This window comes from Zonotrichia leucophrys, chromosome 5, assembly GCF_028769735.1.
Source record: "Zonotrichia leucophrys gambelii isolate GWCS_2022_RI chromosome 5, RI_Zleu_2.0, whole genome shotgun sequence".
NCBI lineage: Eukaryota > Metazoa > Chordata > Aves > Passeriformes > Passerellidae > Zonotrichia > Zonotrichia leucophrys.
The window spans coordinates 40,269,332-40,282,059 of NC_088175.1; the positions used below are offsets into that span (position 1 = coordinate 40,269,332).

Genomic DNA, 12,728 nt, shown 5'->3' on the forward strand with positions numbered 1-12,728 from the left:
AGTGGATCTGAGGGAGGTAGGGATTTTGAATTTGTTTCTAAATGAGATAAATTTGATGAATGAAACAAATCTTTAAAATTTATGTTGAAATAAGCTATGTATTCATTGATACAAAATTAGGGATATTATATGAAGGTAAGGAGAAATGGAGATTTAACTCCTTGATTGGTGTCTATATCTATAACCCTGTCTCTGACAGTAGGCTGATGCCAAGTCAAACAAGCAAGCAAAAAGAGAAAGCTGAATTCAAACTTTAAGTGAACATTTAAACTAGTGGGGGAAGAGGGTGAGGTAAGGAGAAAAAACAAATGCCCATAGTGTTGAAAAGGTTTTATCTAGCTGATTACCCTATTTTTGGTCATGGTCAGGGATGCTTAGAGAGAATAAAAGAAAAAAGGAGGGACAAGACAGGATATTTTAATCAGCTCCTCCAATTAATAGTTTAAGGTCTTCCCCTGTAAGTGCTGCAGGTAAAATATCGTTTATAAGAAATGCTGGGCTACCTTGCTCTCATTTGATTTGTGTAATCCCTTTTTGAACCTGCATATATTTCAACATCCACAAAACTCTGTGGCAATGAATTCCAGAATTTAATTAAATGTTTTGTGGAAAAGTGCTTGACTTTATTGGTTTTCAATCTGCAAACCAAATAACCTCTAGCTTTTTTAATCTTAAGAAAAATTAATAATGATCCTCTATTCACCTTTCCTATCCCATATTGGTGTTTAGGGAGTGCTATTGTTCCACTCTCTTCACTCTCAGGAGTGTGGTCCCTACTAACTGATCTCTTTTCAGCTGTTTTCCCCCCCCCCTAGATCTTTTTAAATTCTTGCTGGAAGGACACAGCTCAGATCATGGCCATTTTGCATGGAATTTGTGCACATCCTATAGTTTTACACTGCAGAGCTCTACACTACAGAGCCTCAGTACTCTAAGGGTAGAAATGTGCTTCTACCATCCCCTATATGTTAAATTTCAAACCTCGGGCTAGTGAAGGAAATGCAGCTTGTGCCACACTGAGGTGACACTCCTAGTTTACATCTCATGAGCTCTGCCAAAGAGTTGGTCCATGCTGGGGGCCCCACCTGCAATTTCAGTCCTACTGTGCACCAGCAGTGGTGGCGTGGTGCAGGTGGATGGCTACGAGGGCTTCAGCAATGGCCAGGAGCTGCCTCTGGAAGGTGCTTTCCACAGGTGGTCAGTGTGTTTGAAGGTGTATTCTGTGGGGGGATGGAACGTAAGGAAATGTAGTGCAGAAGGTAATCTCACCCCTGAGGAGCTGCAGCTGTGCTAATTACCAAAGATTAGGAACAGGCCTGCCCTTAACAGGCCACAGCTGTGTCCAGTGAGGATGAGTGCTATAAAAGAGTGGGTTAGCTGGTTGGGAAGAGAGTTGGAGTTTGTTGGCTGTGCTGTGAGGAGCTGTCCATGAGAAATCACCAAGAAGGTATGGAACTTTTGCAATAAGATGTTAACAGTATTCCAGAAGTGGCCACTCCCTCCTGGATGGGCAACAGCTTCAGGGACAGGTCATTCACAGCGATTTAGGTAGAGCACTGCAGCCTCTGCACTTACACCCATGCTCCTGCTTCTCCATATGAGAATCTTGATTAATTTGATCCTGTCAATATACATACATATTCCATTTCCACCCCCTCTCTGTGTCTAGCTGAAAGCAGCAGTAATTTAAGTGTGCCTGATATTACAAGAACATTTGCAGGATAATGATAACATCACTACTGTTGATACTTAGATGCTGGTTTTTTTCACTGTATACTTTCACTCCATACTTGGCAGAGGAAGCATATTCATGCAAGTGGGATTGAGAGAGCCCTTCTAGTTTAAATATGTAAAGACTGGGGGAGAAAAATCCTCCAAGGGAACTGGTCATATCTTCCACTTGGATTCTGTTATCAGTGGATTTCTTAACACACAAGGGTTTTTTGGGGTTTTTTTTCTTTTTTTTTTGTTGGCTAAAAGAGGAAGTGTGATGAGTAGATCCTAATCAGATACAATATGAGAAACCTCAATTAGATGCATTTTCCATGTAATAAAACCAATAAAAAACCCCACTTAAAGATGCCAGCACCATTATCATGAACAATGCGTCAATTTCTCCTGCAGTATTTTAAGTGTGTAGCTGTAACTTCAGAATAATTTTCTTCACCAACAAGCATATATCCAGGGCTGTTTGGGATTACTTTGATTATCATACTGTAAGATCAATTTTAAATGTAGGCACTGAAGCCTGAATAATTTATTTTCTAGCCCATTAGAACAGTTTGGAGGATCTGATTCCATAGGCAGCTTTTTTGCCAAGAGAGCAAGTGCATGACTCTGTGTACCTCCTGGGGAAGAAGAGACAGATAATTTCTGCTTTTAGAGTAAGACACCTGCTGTACTGCTTGACTCTGCTCTATAAATTTGTGAGGAATTTGTCTTGAGCAGAATATTCTGCTGCTTCCACAGGCAATTGCAAAGGCCAGGACTTGCAAAGAACTCACTGCTTCTGTCCTTTCCTCACAGTTCTGCAGCTCAGGCTCAAATGCACCGAACAGCCCTTTCAAGATTTACACTGATGTCTTTCCTGGAGCAAACACCTGACTCAAATATCCTATGTCTTTAGGGCTGGGACAGTATTCCTTCTGGTGTCTCACTGTTTTGACCTTAGAATAAAAGACTTTAAAAAAAAAAAAAGGCAGCATCAATTGGGAAAAAAATATTAGAGAGAACTGCATTTTATTTCAGGTTTTGCCATGAGCTGCCTTGCTTACAAGAGAGAGCAGATTGTCATGAAAAATTAGGCAAATAATGTGTTAAACATTTCACAAGGGAATTTTAAAAAATGCTATTGTCAGTAGCCTGGCATCTTTGAAGGAGACATTTTTTAATTTAAAGTCAATTCTGCACTCACCAAATGGAGTTAATACAGACTCTCATTTGGCTGCCAGTAGATCAGGTTCAAGCTGTAGACTTCTCTCTGATGTTTTTGTCTTAATGGTTTCTCTTTTAACCATGACAGTATCACTGTTTGTGCAGAAGCCCCCACATTGTCAAAACTACCCCTGTTAATGGGTTTGGTTTTGTTTAATTTTACATATCAGCAAGCCCAGAAAACTGTCAAAACTTTTCATTTCCTCACTATGTTTCTGATATTCTTTGACACAAAAAAAGGGCTGGGAGTTGGGGGTGGGGGTAAGGAGAGAAAAAGTGGAGGAGGGGGAACATCGTAAATAACCATTTAAAATTATCCATGCCTTAGATAACAAGAGGAGGAAGTAAAAACAGACATGCAGCATAGAGCCAACTACTACTGTTTTCTCTTGGTTCTGATCCAGAATAAGTAAATGTGATGCCTCTAATGCCAGGGTCTCAGACTGGGAATTACAGTCCAGTTCAGAATGGAGGGCAGAGGGGTTGTGAGGAGCAGCTTTCTGAATGTTCTGGAATAGAAAACATTTGGCTATTGTTGGAAAGGCTCCTGTGGCTGTCTTGGTGAGTGCTGGTTCTTTAAACATTTCCCTAACCAGATGCTTGAGTGTTAAAAGGCCTCTGGATGGAGACTTGCAGGTGTGCTTTGCACCCTGGGGAAAGGGGGAGCTTTAAAGAGCAGTCAAGTCTAGAGCTAAGGACAGCCTCTGTTTCCTGGGTGTGCCTGGTGTGACAGCTTAGTAAACTTATTTGGGGACTCTGAGTAGGTATTCTGTGGGAAAAGGAACAGAGCTGAACAAAAGTGGAGCAGTCTTCAGTAATGTGGGCTGACATTATGAAATCCAGTTTGAGCTGAGTGGTTTAATGTTCAAAGGATTCCTTTGTGCATTTCAAGTTTGGTCGGTCAACCTAAGGAAGAGCTGTGCATTAGCTCTTCAGAAATAGGAATGTAATGAGCTGCTGGAGAGCAGCGCATCTCTGAATCAAGGGCAATGTAGTGAGATACTCCTGCTGAATTGGTGATCTGAAATATTCATCCCTGATCTAAATGGCTGCAGCCCCAGTCGTGGCATTTTGCATGAACTGTGTCCTGGTTTTCTGATGTTTCACACCACTGGTGAATTTCCAGTTTTTGCAAACAAGAATGAGTTTGGAGTCAGAAGATGCTGAATTCAAACATCCAGGCAACAATGTCTCAAGCATTAAGCATTGTGCGTCAATAAGAATTTAGTGGATGATGGAGGAGCAGGCAAGCAGGTCTTGCCTTTGCAGCATCCTCAGTGGGACCCACCTCCTGCAATACAGGTGATGGTTGTGGGTGCTGGTACCACTCAAAGCAGTGTAGCAGCAGGGGCATCATGAAAGGTGATGAAATAAACTGCCTCTTATTGGTGCTGTTGAGTTGCTTCAGAACAAAGAACTGAAGATAAGAGCTAAATGTATTGCAAGGTCATGGCTCTGCTGCTCTTGGGCATCTGCCTTCATTAGGCTTAATTGGGCTGTTTGAGCAGCCTCCCTGTGCCGGCAGCTCTGATGCTGATCTTGAGGCTAACATCCACCAAGCTGAAGAGGCAGAAGTGCACTTCTGCTTTTCATCCCATTCCTCAGCCAGTTTAGTGCTATTCCTGACTGTATTTCAGCACTCTGACCAGTTTGGTTTTAGCTTAGGTATTTATACATCTCCTTCAATGTTGTTCTGTTCAGTAGACCTTCAAAGTTTTATTTCCTCTTCAGGGAATTTGTTCCTATATTATGATTCTCCTTTTTTTTTTTTCCCTTGGGCCATGATGATAGCTTTTCTTTATATCCCCTCCCTTAGCCTAAATGATTTTCTGTGGGTTACCTTCTGTGGGTATTCTTCCCCATCCACTCCCTTGGTTGTTCTTTAATAATTTTGGATAGTGTTAATGATCATGCTCTGTAAATGGGAATAGAGGGGAGGTATTTCCAGTGTGCCAGCTCAGGGCATGGACTGTCCTTCCAGGGCACTTGTAAGAGGGTACTTGTGCAAGGTTGAATACAGTGATGTGGGGATGCCTGGAATATGCAAAGACTCCTAAATGAGGGGCTTTGAGTCCCTGTGCCTTGGAGTTTGCTTTCTCTCAGTGGAGACACACAGGTTGGTCCAGCTGAGGTACACTGATATGAGGTGTAGTTTGATTCCTTAGCTCTGAACAAAAAAGACTGGTTTGCAGCTGGGCTGAGGAATGCTGCCTTAAAACACAGCTGCCTTTATTGCCTGTTATTTGGGGAGGAATTCAGTGGCATTAAGAGACAACCTTAGTAATTAGTATAAGAAATTACTTTGGCTTTTGTGTTTCTCCTCTGTGTTTCATTTCTGAGGTTTAGCTCTGCCCCAGGATTAGCTCTGTCTTTTTCCTTCCCTGGTTCATGAGCTGCCTTATGTTCATCCACTTTATGCAGGTATTTAGTGGATATGCTCCTGCATATGTCTGGCTTACTACTCTGTGAACACAATTTCATTCCAAGCCTTTAATTGATTTGGATAATAAAATGCAATTATAAACTCAATAAAAATTGGTTATTTTAAAGGGAGAGCAGGAAAGAAAGAAGCCTAAGTGATGCTGTGCTGTGTGACTCGATAATGATGCAAAATCCTCTTTGCCTTACACTCTAAATGCTCTCTTGCTTCCAGGAGAGGCTTGACCTTAGGAACTAAGGAGTATGAGGTGTCCTGCCAGGGGGCTGCTCTGGCAAGGTTTTCTTATGGCATGTGTCAGGGTGAGAGACAGGCTACTGGGATGGGAAGAATGGGGAATCAAAAATGCTTCAGCCATTCTGGGCAGTTCTCTAAGGCTTCTAAATAGGACAGGGATTTTTTCGGTCCCGTCAAGAGCTGACCCTTTGGGAATTTATCCTTTACTCAGCATCTACTTTTTAACTAGAGAGCAAAAGACCTGATTTGGAGATTGTGTTTTGGACTTAATCTATGAAAATTTTTGAGTGTTGCATCTTACTGATGACTTCTCTATATTTGTTTTTTTCTTTCTCCTACTAAAAATGTCCTAAGGAGAAATAATTTCTTACCAGGTGTGACTTCTGGTTTGCTCCACTGCCATATTGACATGATTTCATATCTGGGGTTGCTTGGATACAATAACTGAGTTTCTTTGTTTCTCTTTGTTTTCCCAGTTGGGAGGCTGTGGAATCCTTGGTGTAGGCATCTGGCTGGCTGTCACCCAAGGGAACTTTGCCACCCTCTCCTCTTCTTTCCCGTCCCTGTCAGCTGCCAACCTGCTGATTGTCACAGGGACGTTTGTCATGATCATTGGCTTCGTGGGCTGCATAGGTGCCATCAAAGAAAACAAGTGCCTCCTGCTGAGTGTGAGTATTGAGCTGCTGCAGTGTTTGCTGTCTTGTGATGCTGCTGCTATTGCAATGCATGCTGCAGTGACCTGCATCTCAACAGAAGCTGCCCACTCGACACAGATGAGACTGAGTCGGGTGTGAAACAGGCTTTGATAATCATGAGGAGCTGCAGGCCATTCCTGACCATGCTGTCCATGGAGGATGAGACCTGCAGGGAGGGAATTGTTAGTGGTGGTGGAGGTTTCCTTGGACTCTTCAGAGAAGAGGAAGAGTTTTGTGAAGGCATGTTTTGTAGTGTATCTTTAAATTCTTTTTCACTTTGGTCTGATAGCAATCCATTCCAAATGTTTGCCCTAGTGGCACTGATTATCTGAAGTCGAGGACAGAGGCATCAATGCAGGCAGGAAACAGGTTGATTCTGAAGTGATTGAATCTGGTTTAAATTGAAAATTAAAACAGTCAGGTTTGACAATGCTGGTTTTTCCAACCATTAACTCTCCAAAAGCTGAGATGTCAGGAAGAAAAGGTGCCAGCACAAGGAGACTGCTGTGAAATCAAAGATTAATAAAGTGCCAGGTGTCCATGATTTCACAGAAGCATGAGCCACATCCCTGGTGTATTTTATCAAAATGCAGGTTGATGCCACTTCAAGGTGAAATTTAGGGGCAGTGAATACCGTCTGTAGTTGGTGTTAGTGTGTATTTTGCATCCTGTGAGGCGATCTTGCTGCTCAGGTCTAGGACTTCGCCATGGGGTTTGGCAAACCTCAGAGTGAAGAGGAGCTGTGGTTCAGCTGGTCATCTGGTGATGCCTCTCTAAAAGGTTGTTCCTTACTGTGCTTCGCATAATTTTTTTTCCCCTGGGAACTACAGAATGAGTTAAGGCACACAAGCACTCAAATCTCTGAAGTGACTGAGATTCCAAGCCTCAATTGGAGACTTTTTCCAGGTCCTTGCCTTAATCAGTTGTTTCTGCTGATTTTTAGGCAGTCAGAGCTAGTCAGTCTAGGCTAGTAAAGGCTATATATGTGGCTTGAAACTAATAGGAACAATATAAATGGAAATTAAGGCAGTTATGTGAGTGAAAATCTAAACAGGGAAGGCTGAAGTCAGAATCTGAAGCTGAAAGTCCTTGACATTTTTAACAGTGCTATAAATACACACTTTGTGGAGGAAGTGTGTGCCCAGACAGATGTAATGGATTACAGCTTCAATGCCAATGCAGCAGGAGCCCACAGGGTGCAAAGTCTAATGGTATAGCTTATATGTGCAAAATTAATCACCTTCTTTGTGCTTTCCTGAATGCCTAGCCCAGGAGTGACAGCAGTGAGCAGTGCCTGCTTCTGTGTCAGGATCAGGTCAGGATCTAGCAGGCAGTCCTCAGTACTGGAGAAGTTTAAGGATTTTATCCCTTGTGGTTCTTTTTCCTTCATCTTTCCTTTTGGCAAGGGCAGAGACTCCCTTGGTCAGTCATCATTGCCCAGGTGGGGTGAATGCACTCAGCCCTCCCAGCTGGGCATCCATGGGAGATAGAAATGCTGCAGGTACTGCTCCTGCTGACATGCACAGCACTCAGAATCCAGTGTCCCTCAGTGCCTGACATAAGGATTGTGCTTGATGGATCAAGTTAAGTAATGCAAAGGAATGCAAATTCATTTAGGAACTCTCTGCACTGGAGAATGGGGAAGCTTGATCTGATTTGGTACCCACATTTTACTCTGTCTGCCTGTCCTTACCTTTCTGTACAGTAACTATTCAGTGTGGCCTCTATTTTACTCAATTTTCTCCAAAATTGAGTTATATTAGACCTTATTATAGCTACTTTAATTCTGAATAAGCCCAACTGTAGAGGGTTGAAATAGAGTTCCTTTAGTCCACATTGAATTCAGTTTTTATTTGGTCTAGAGTAACTTTCCACATTGCATTGGTACTTTCTCACTGTCAGTCAATACCAGGGAGATTTTTTGGGTTCTTCTGAGTTGTTTTTGTTGGGCCAATGTCTTTGGAAGAGAAATGGATAGTGGTAGCAGCTCCTGTTTCTGGGAACAGAGCTGTATCATGCAGGTTTGTCCTTAGTCTTCCTTTCCCCACATTGCTGGTTCTATTTGACCTGTGTTTGAAAGTGTTTTTAAGTTTAGAGCCAGAGCATTTGGTTTTGGCCAGCTCCTATTTTTCTAGGTAACACAGATAGCAAAAGAAATTCTTTCATTCAAGAAATTGCTGAATATCAAACCAGGGCTGCTCTTAAGGGTGTGTGGTTGCTACATTCCTTCATCTTTTTCTTATTCCACAGGTGTTCCCAACACAGTGTTCTGCCACAATAAAAATTATGTCTTCCCAGAATATCTCTGGGTTTTTTTAACAGCCCTGAAAATGCCCTGTCTGCTTTTTTAAGAGGATTGTTTTGTTGCAGCTGGCTGGCAATAGGATTTACCATCTAAATTGTAAAGGGAAGGCTCCTAAGTGTTCCCAGCCTTGTGTGTCTGTGACACACACAGTGTTTAACAGTTGCTCCTGGATCAAGTCCTGCACTCCTTTCAACATCTCCCTGGCTGCCACTTAACATCTGGCCTTGGTCCTGGTAGTAGCTAAGGTTGCTTTTGGAACTGAATTTATATCTCCAGAAGGCATTGCCACAAATGTGACAGCCACTCCTAAAGTTGTCTAGCTTGTCTGTGATGCAGCTGCCATATCTCCCTGTGAAGCATTTGCTTTAGCTAACTTCTTGTAATGTTTTATTCCATTTGGAAATAGGAGCTTTGAAGGTAGAAATGGAGCAACTGAAGTCTGTTTGCACAGGTGTTTAAGAGGGGAAGATGGAGGCTGTTTAGTTGTGTTGCACTAGTGCCCAGACAATGCATTTGGGTAATTTGCCTTCACCTCTTGATATTTGTCGAGCTGCAGCACTAGAATCCCAGAATGGTTTGGCTTGGAAAGGACCTTAAACATAATCTAATTCCAACTCCCTTGGCACCTTTCACTAGACCAGGTTTACTCGGAAAGCTAAATAAACTTAGGGAACTGGGATAAGCAGGAGTTAACAAGGTCTGCAGGCAGTTGTAACTGATTTGTGGTGGGCTTAAAAGCATGGAAAAGTTATTTAATGGAAATGCAAAGAAAAGGAAAGCAAGAAGTGGAAGCTAGAATGTTGCATTCATTGTGTGTTTCGGCAGTCTCTATGCAACAGTCTGATGAAGTGAGGCTTAAGAGTGGCCAAAAAAATGAGCAAGTGGAATAAACCAAGCTAGGGGAATAGCTGGGCATGTTACCATGGTGGGTTGGCAGATACTTATGTTATATCCTGCATATGTGAGATCAGACATCACTCCATTGAGCAAAACATTGCTGTGTGTCTCTGAGTGAGTAGTAGAAGTTTCCACTGACCTCCCATTTTCCTTGGCTCCACACAGCATGGTAGAAAGCTTGGGATGTTAAGTATGAACCTAGACAGTAGTAAAGATTTTGTGAATGCTCTGCCTGTGTTGTATTCCTGTTGCAAGCCACTCTGAAATCACATCCTCAAGATCTCCTTGAAGGCACTTGTGGCATTTTAAGCCCACAAGCTACATGGTCAGGCCTGGCTTAAAACCAAGAGCAATTTGGACCTCAGCTTGCTCATATCTCCCATAGTGCACCTCATCCTCATGTGGGGTTGTTGGGAGTCTGATCTGCAAGGACTCGAAAGACAAATTTCCCGTACAACAGGAGCACTTCTTGCTCTGCTTCCTAAAAGCAGCAGAAAGAGGAAAAGCCTGTGGCAATTTCTAGCTGAGGGCATGTGCTTGGGGTGTATTGGGATGGGCAGCTTGGAGGAAGGAAGATATTTGAGGTACTGCAGGAGGCATGGAGCACTGTGGGGATCCTAAAATGAACTGGGGGGAAGCAGGACTAGCTCAGCCCGTCTGCATTGGAGGAGCAGGAGTTTATGTGATGGTAGGCACAGGATATTTGTGGAAGGCCTTGCCTTAGGAAAAGTGCTGCTGTTTGATGATGTGACAAGGGATGAGATTTCCCACGGAGTTTGAGTGAATGAAAAGTGAGCAGTATCAGAGAGACAGTTGAGTCTATTTACATTTCATACACCAGGATGCAGAGCAGATGAGACTGATCATCTATCTTTGTGTTCTGCACATATGACGTTTGTATTGGTTTGTCAGAGCGCACCTGTAAACTCTTTGGTATTAGGCTGCTGTGGTGTTAGGTGTGAATGTTAGTAATTACTTACCTCTGGCATTTACCAATGACTTTTGAAAGAAGGGAGGACAGACCAAGTGGTTTGAGAAGTAGAGGACAGGTGGGAAAAGGAGATAGAAAGCAGAAGTAAAGTTCAGTTTGTAAATGAGATTTTAGCACAGAGCTGCACAGTAGTCAGGAGGATCCACATTAAGTCTCTGAATTGAGAGTTTAGATAGTCTAAAGCTCAAGATTTACTGACTTGAAAGGAATTACCTGGTGTCCACTGCAGATATTCTTCACTCAGTGGCAATGTATAGTCAGAAAAATGTAAAGTCAGTGCTTCCTTAATCTCTTAAGAAACAGACCTATTCCTATTTCTTTGCATTCAGAGGAATAGAATAATATTAAAATCTAAGAGTGTTAAAAAACAAAAATTGAAAGGAAACATCAACCACTCTATGCATTCTGCAAAAATGCATAGATGGGGGGAATTTTATAGCTGTCATTCTAAGATGTCAGTGAACAAAAAATGGATATTTGCACTGATTCTTATTTGGCCCAGCTACAGTGTGAAAGAAGATAAATTTTTTCATTATTAGATTTCCCTAGGGAAATCAAAGCAACAGGCATTCTTGAGATAAGTATACAACCTGGTATATATAATCTTATATCTGAATATAGATGCAAATTGTTGAATGAAATATGCAAACAGTGCTTTCCTGCTTCAGTAAGACTTGTTTAACATTTCTGCAAGTATTGTTGCTCAAGACTGTATGACTGAGGTCCCTCTGCTACAAGCTCAGCTGTAGTTAGAAAAAGCCAGCTTTGTTCTGATGGGTTGGGTCAGTGGCCTGAACCAGTGACAGACAATAAGCCAGGAGTCTGACTTGTGAAGATTATTTTATGGACTTCCATTGATGTTTTTTCATAGGTATTTGGTCTTGCATTGCTGGATCATGTAACTGTACTGCAAATCTCTATGGGTTATCTTGATAGGAAATTGGGAATCCATCTTTTCTGGTTTTCCCTTTGGAATTGCCATACAGTTCTGATGTGCATCAGAGCTGTTAGCCATATCCATCATCTCTGTGAATTTTAACAAAATGTTTGGCTTGTATGCTCTTAACCCCACTGCACTGTGCTTTCCTGCTGAGGGCAGGTCCTTGCAGGAGATGAGGCACCACTCTGCTCTGCCACTGAAACACAAAATCAGTTGTGGTGGCTTGATCATTGTGCTGACTTCAGGCAGGTGCTGTAGGTGCACCTGAACAGACCATTTCTCTATGCTAAGGAGATTTATGCCTGATTAAGTACTTCAGTGCTCAAATGTTGACCCAGCTGATCCTTAAGGGTCTGTGTAAACATTATCTTTTAGGTTAATTGCTTAAGATCTATATTTGAGGAGCTAAATTGCCTGAATTCTCTGTCTTTTGGACATGTTTAGCAGATATCTATATTTGTATGCTTGCCCTGAAAAACGTCATTCATTATTCCATGGATAGTCCAGGTTAAGAGTTTCAGTGCCTGACGTTAAATCATGATGGGTTATGTAATTTATTACCTGTATTAGTATCCCCTGCAGGCAGCCCATGAGGATGCTCATTCTGTATGAAACTCCTGGGAGGCAGAGGTACCTGACCAGTAGAGCTTACTGTCTAATTAGATAAGACAAATGGAAAATATTATTATTCTCATTAGACAGAGAGCTGCAGCAAAGTGAAACTAAGTGCCTTGCCTAGGTTGCAGTGGGAGATTGTGAGAGAGCCATGGAGCAAACCCAAATTATCTAAATCTCAACTCAGTGCCTTCATCATCTTTCTTTTTACATCAGGATGTATCTAGCCATCCTGTGTGCTTCAGTGACCTTTAAAAAGCATTTAGTCCATGTTTCTATAATAGTAATGATAATTCTGATTTCTTTTATCATATGTATTGTGTCTAAATGAAAAATAAATCTCCCAAAGCAAAAGTATTTATCAATTTTTTGTTTTGTTGAAAATGATAATTGGCAGCCTTAGCTGTTTTCTGTGGGCAACACTGTAGGCTGTCCCAGCTGAGCTGATCAGCCTAATTGCACCACTGCCTTCAGTTAAATGTGAAACAGAACATTTAGAGAAGCTGCTGGAAAGGATCTGTGACCATGGTCTAGTACATATGTTTTTGCAAAAAGAGTCTTTTGATCCGGGAGATCATAGGAATACTGGTAAAAACCAGTATGGGACCCTGTGTGAAGGACATCTCTATTTGGTTGTTACAGCCCACATGTATAGATACAACATTTCCAGACACTTG

General features: G+C 42.0%; 1 protein-coding gene across 8 annotated transcripts in view; it reads left to right on the forward strand.

Moving 5' to 3' along the window:
* Positions 1-12,728, forward strand: part of TSPAN4 (tetraspanin 4) — a 427,493-nt gene that overhangs the window by 341,506 nt on the left and 73,259 nt on the right. For 7 of the 8 annotated variants that reach the window (XM_064714684.1, XM_064714680.1, XM_064714679.1 and 4 more), the window contains one exon: positions 6,085-6,276. The exons of the other annotated variant lie outside the window; for it this stretch is intronic. In XM_064714684.1, coding sequence (XP_064570754.1) covers positions 6,085-6,276 — 192 coding nt within the window. The remainder of the gene's footprint in view (positions 1-6,084; positions 6,277-12,728) is intronic. 8 annotated transcript variants of the gene reach the window in all.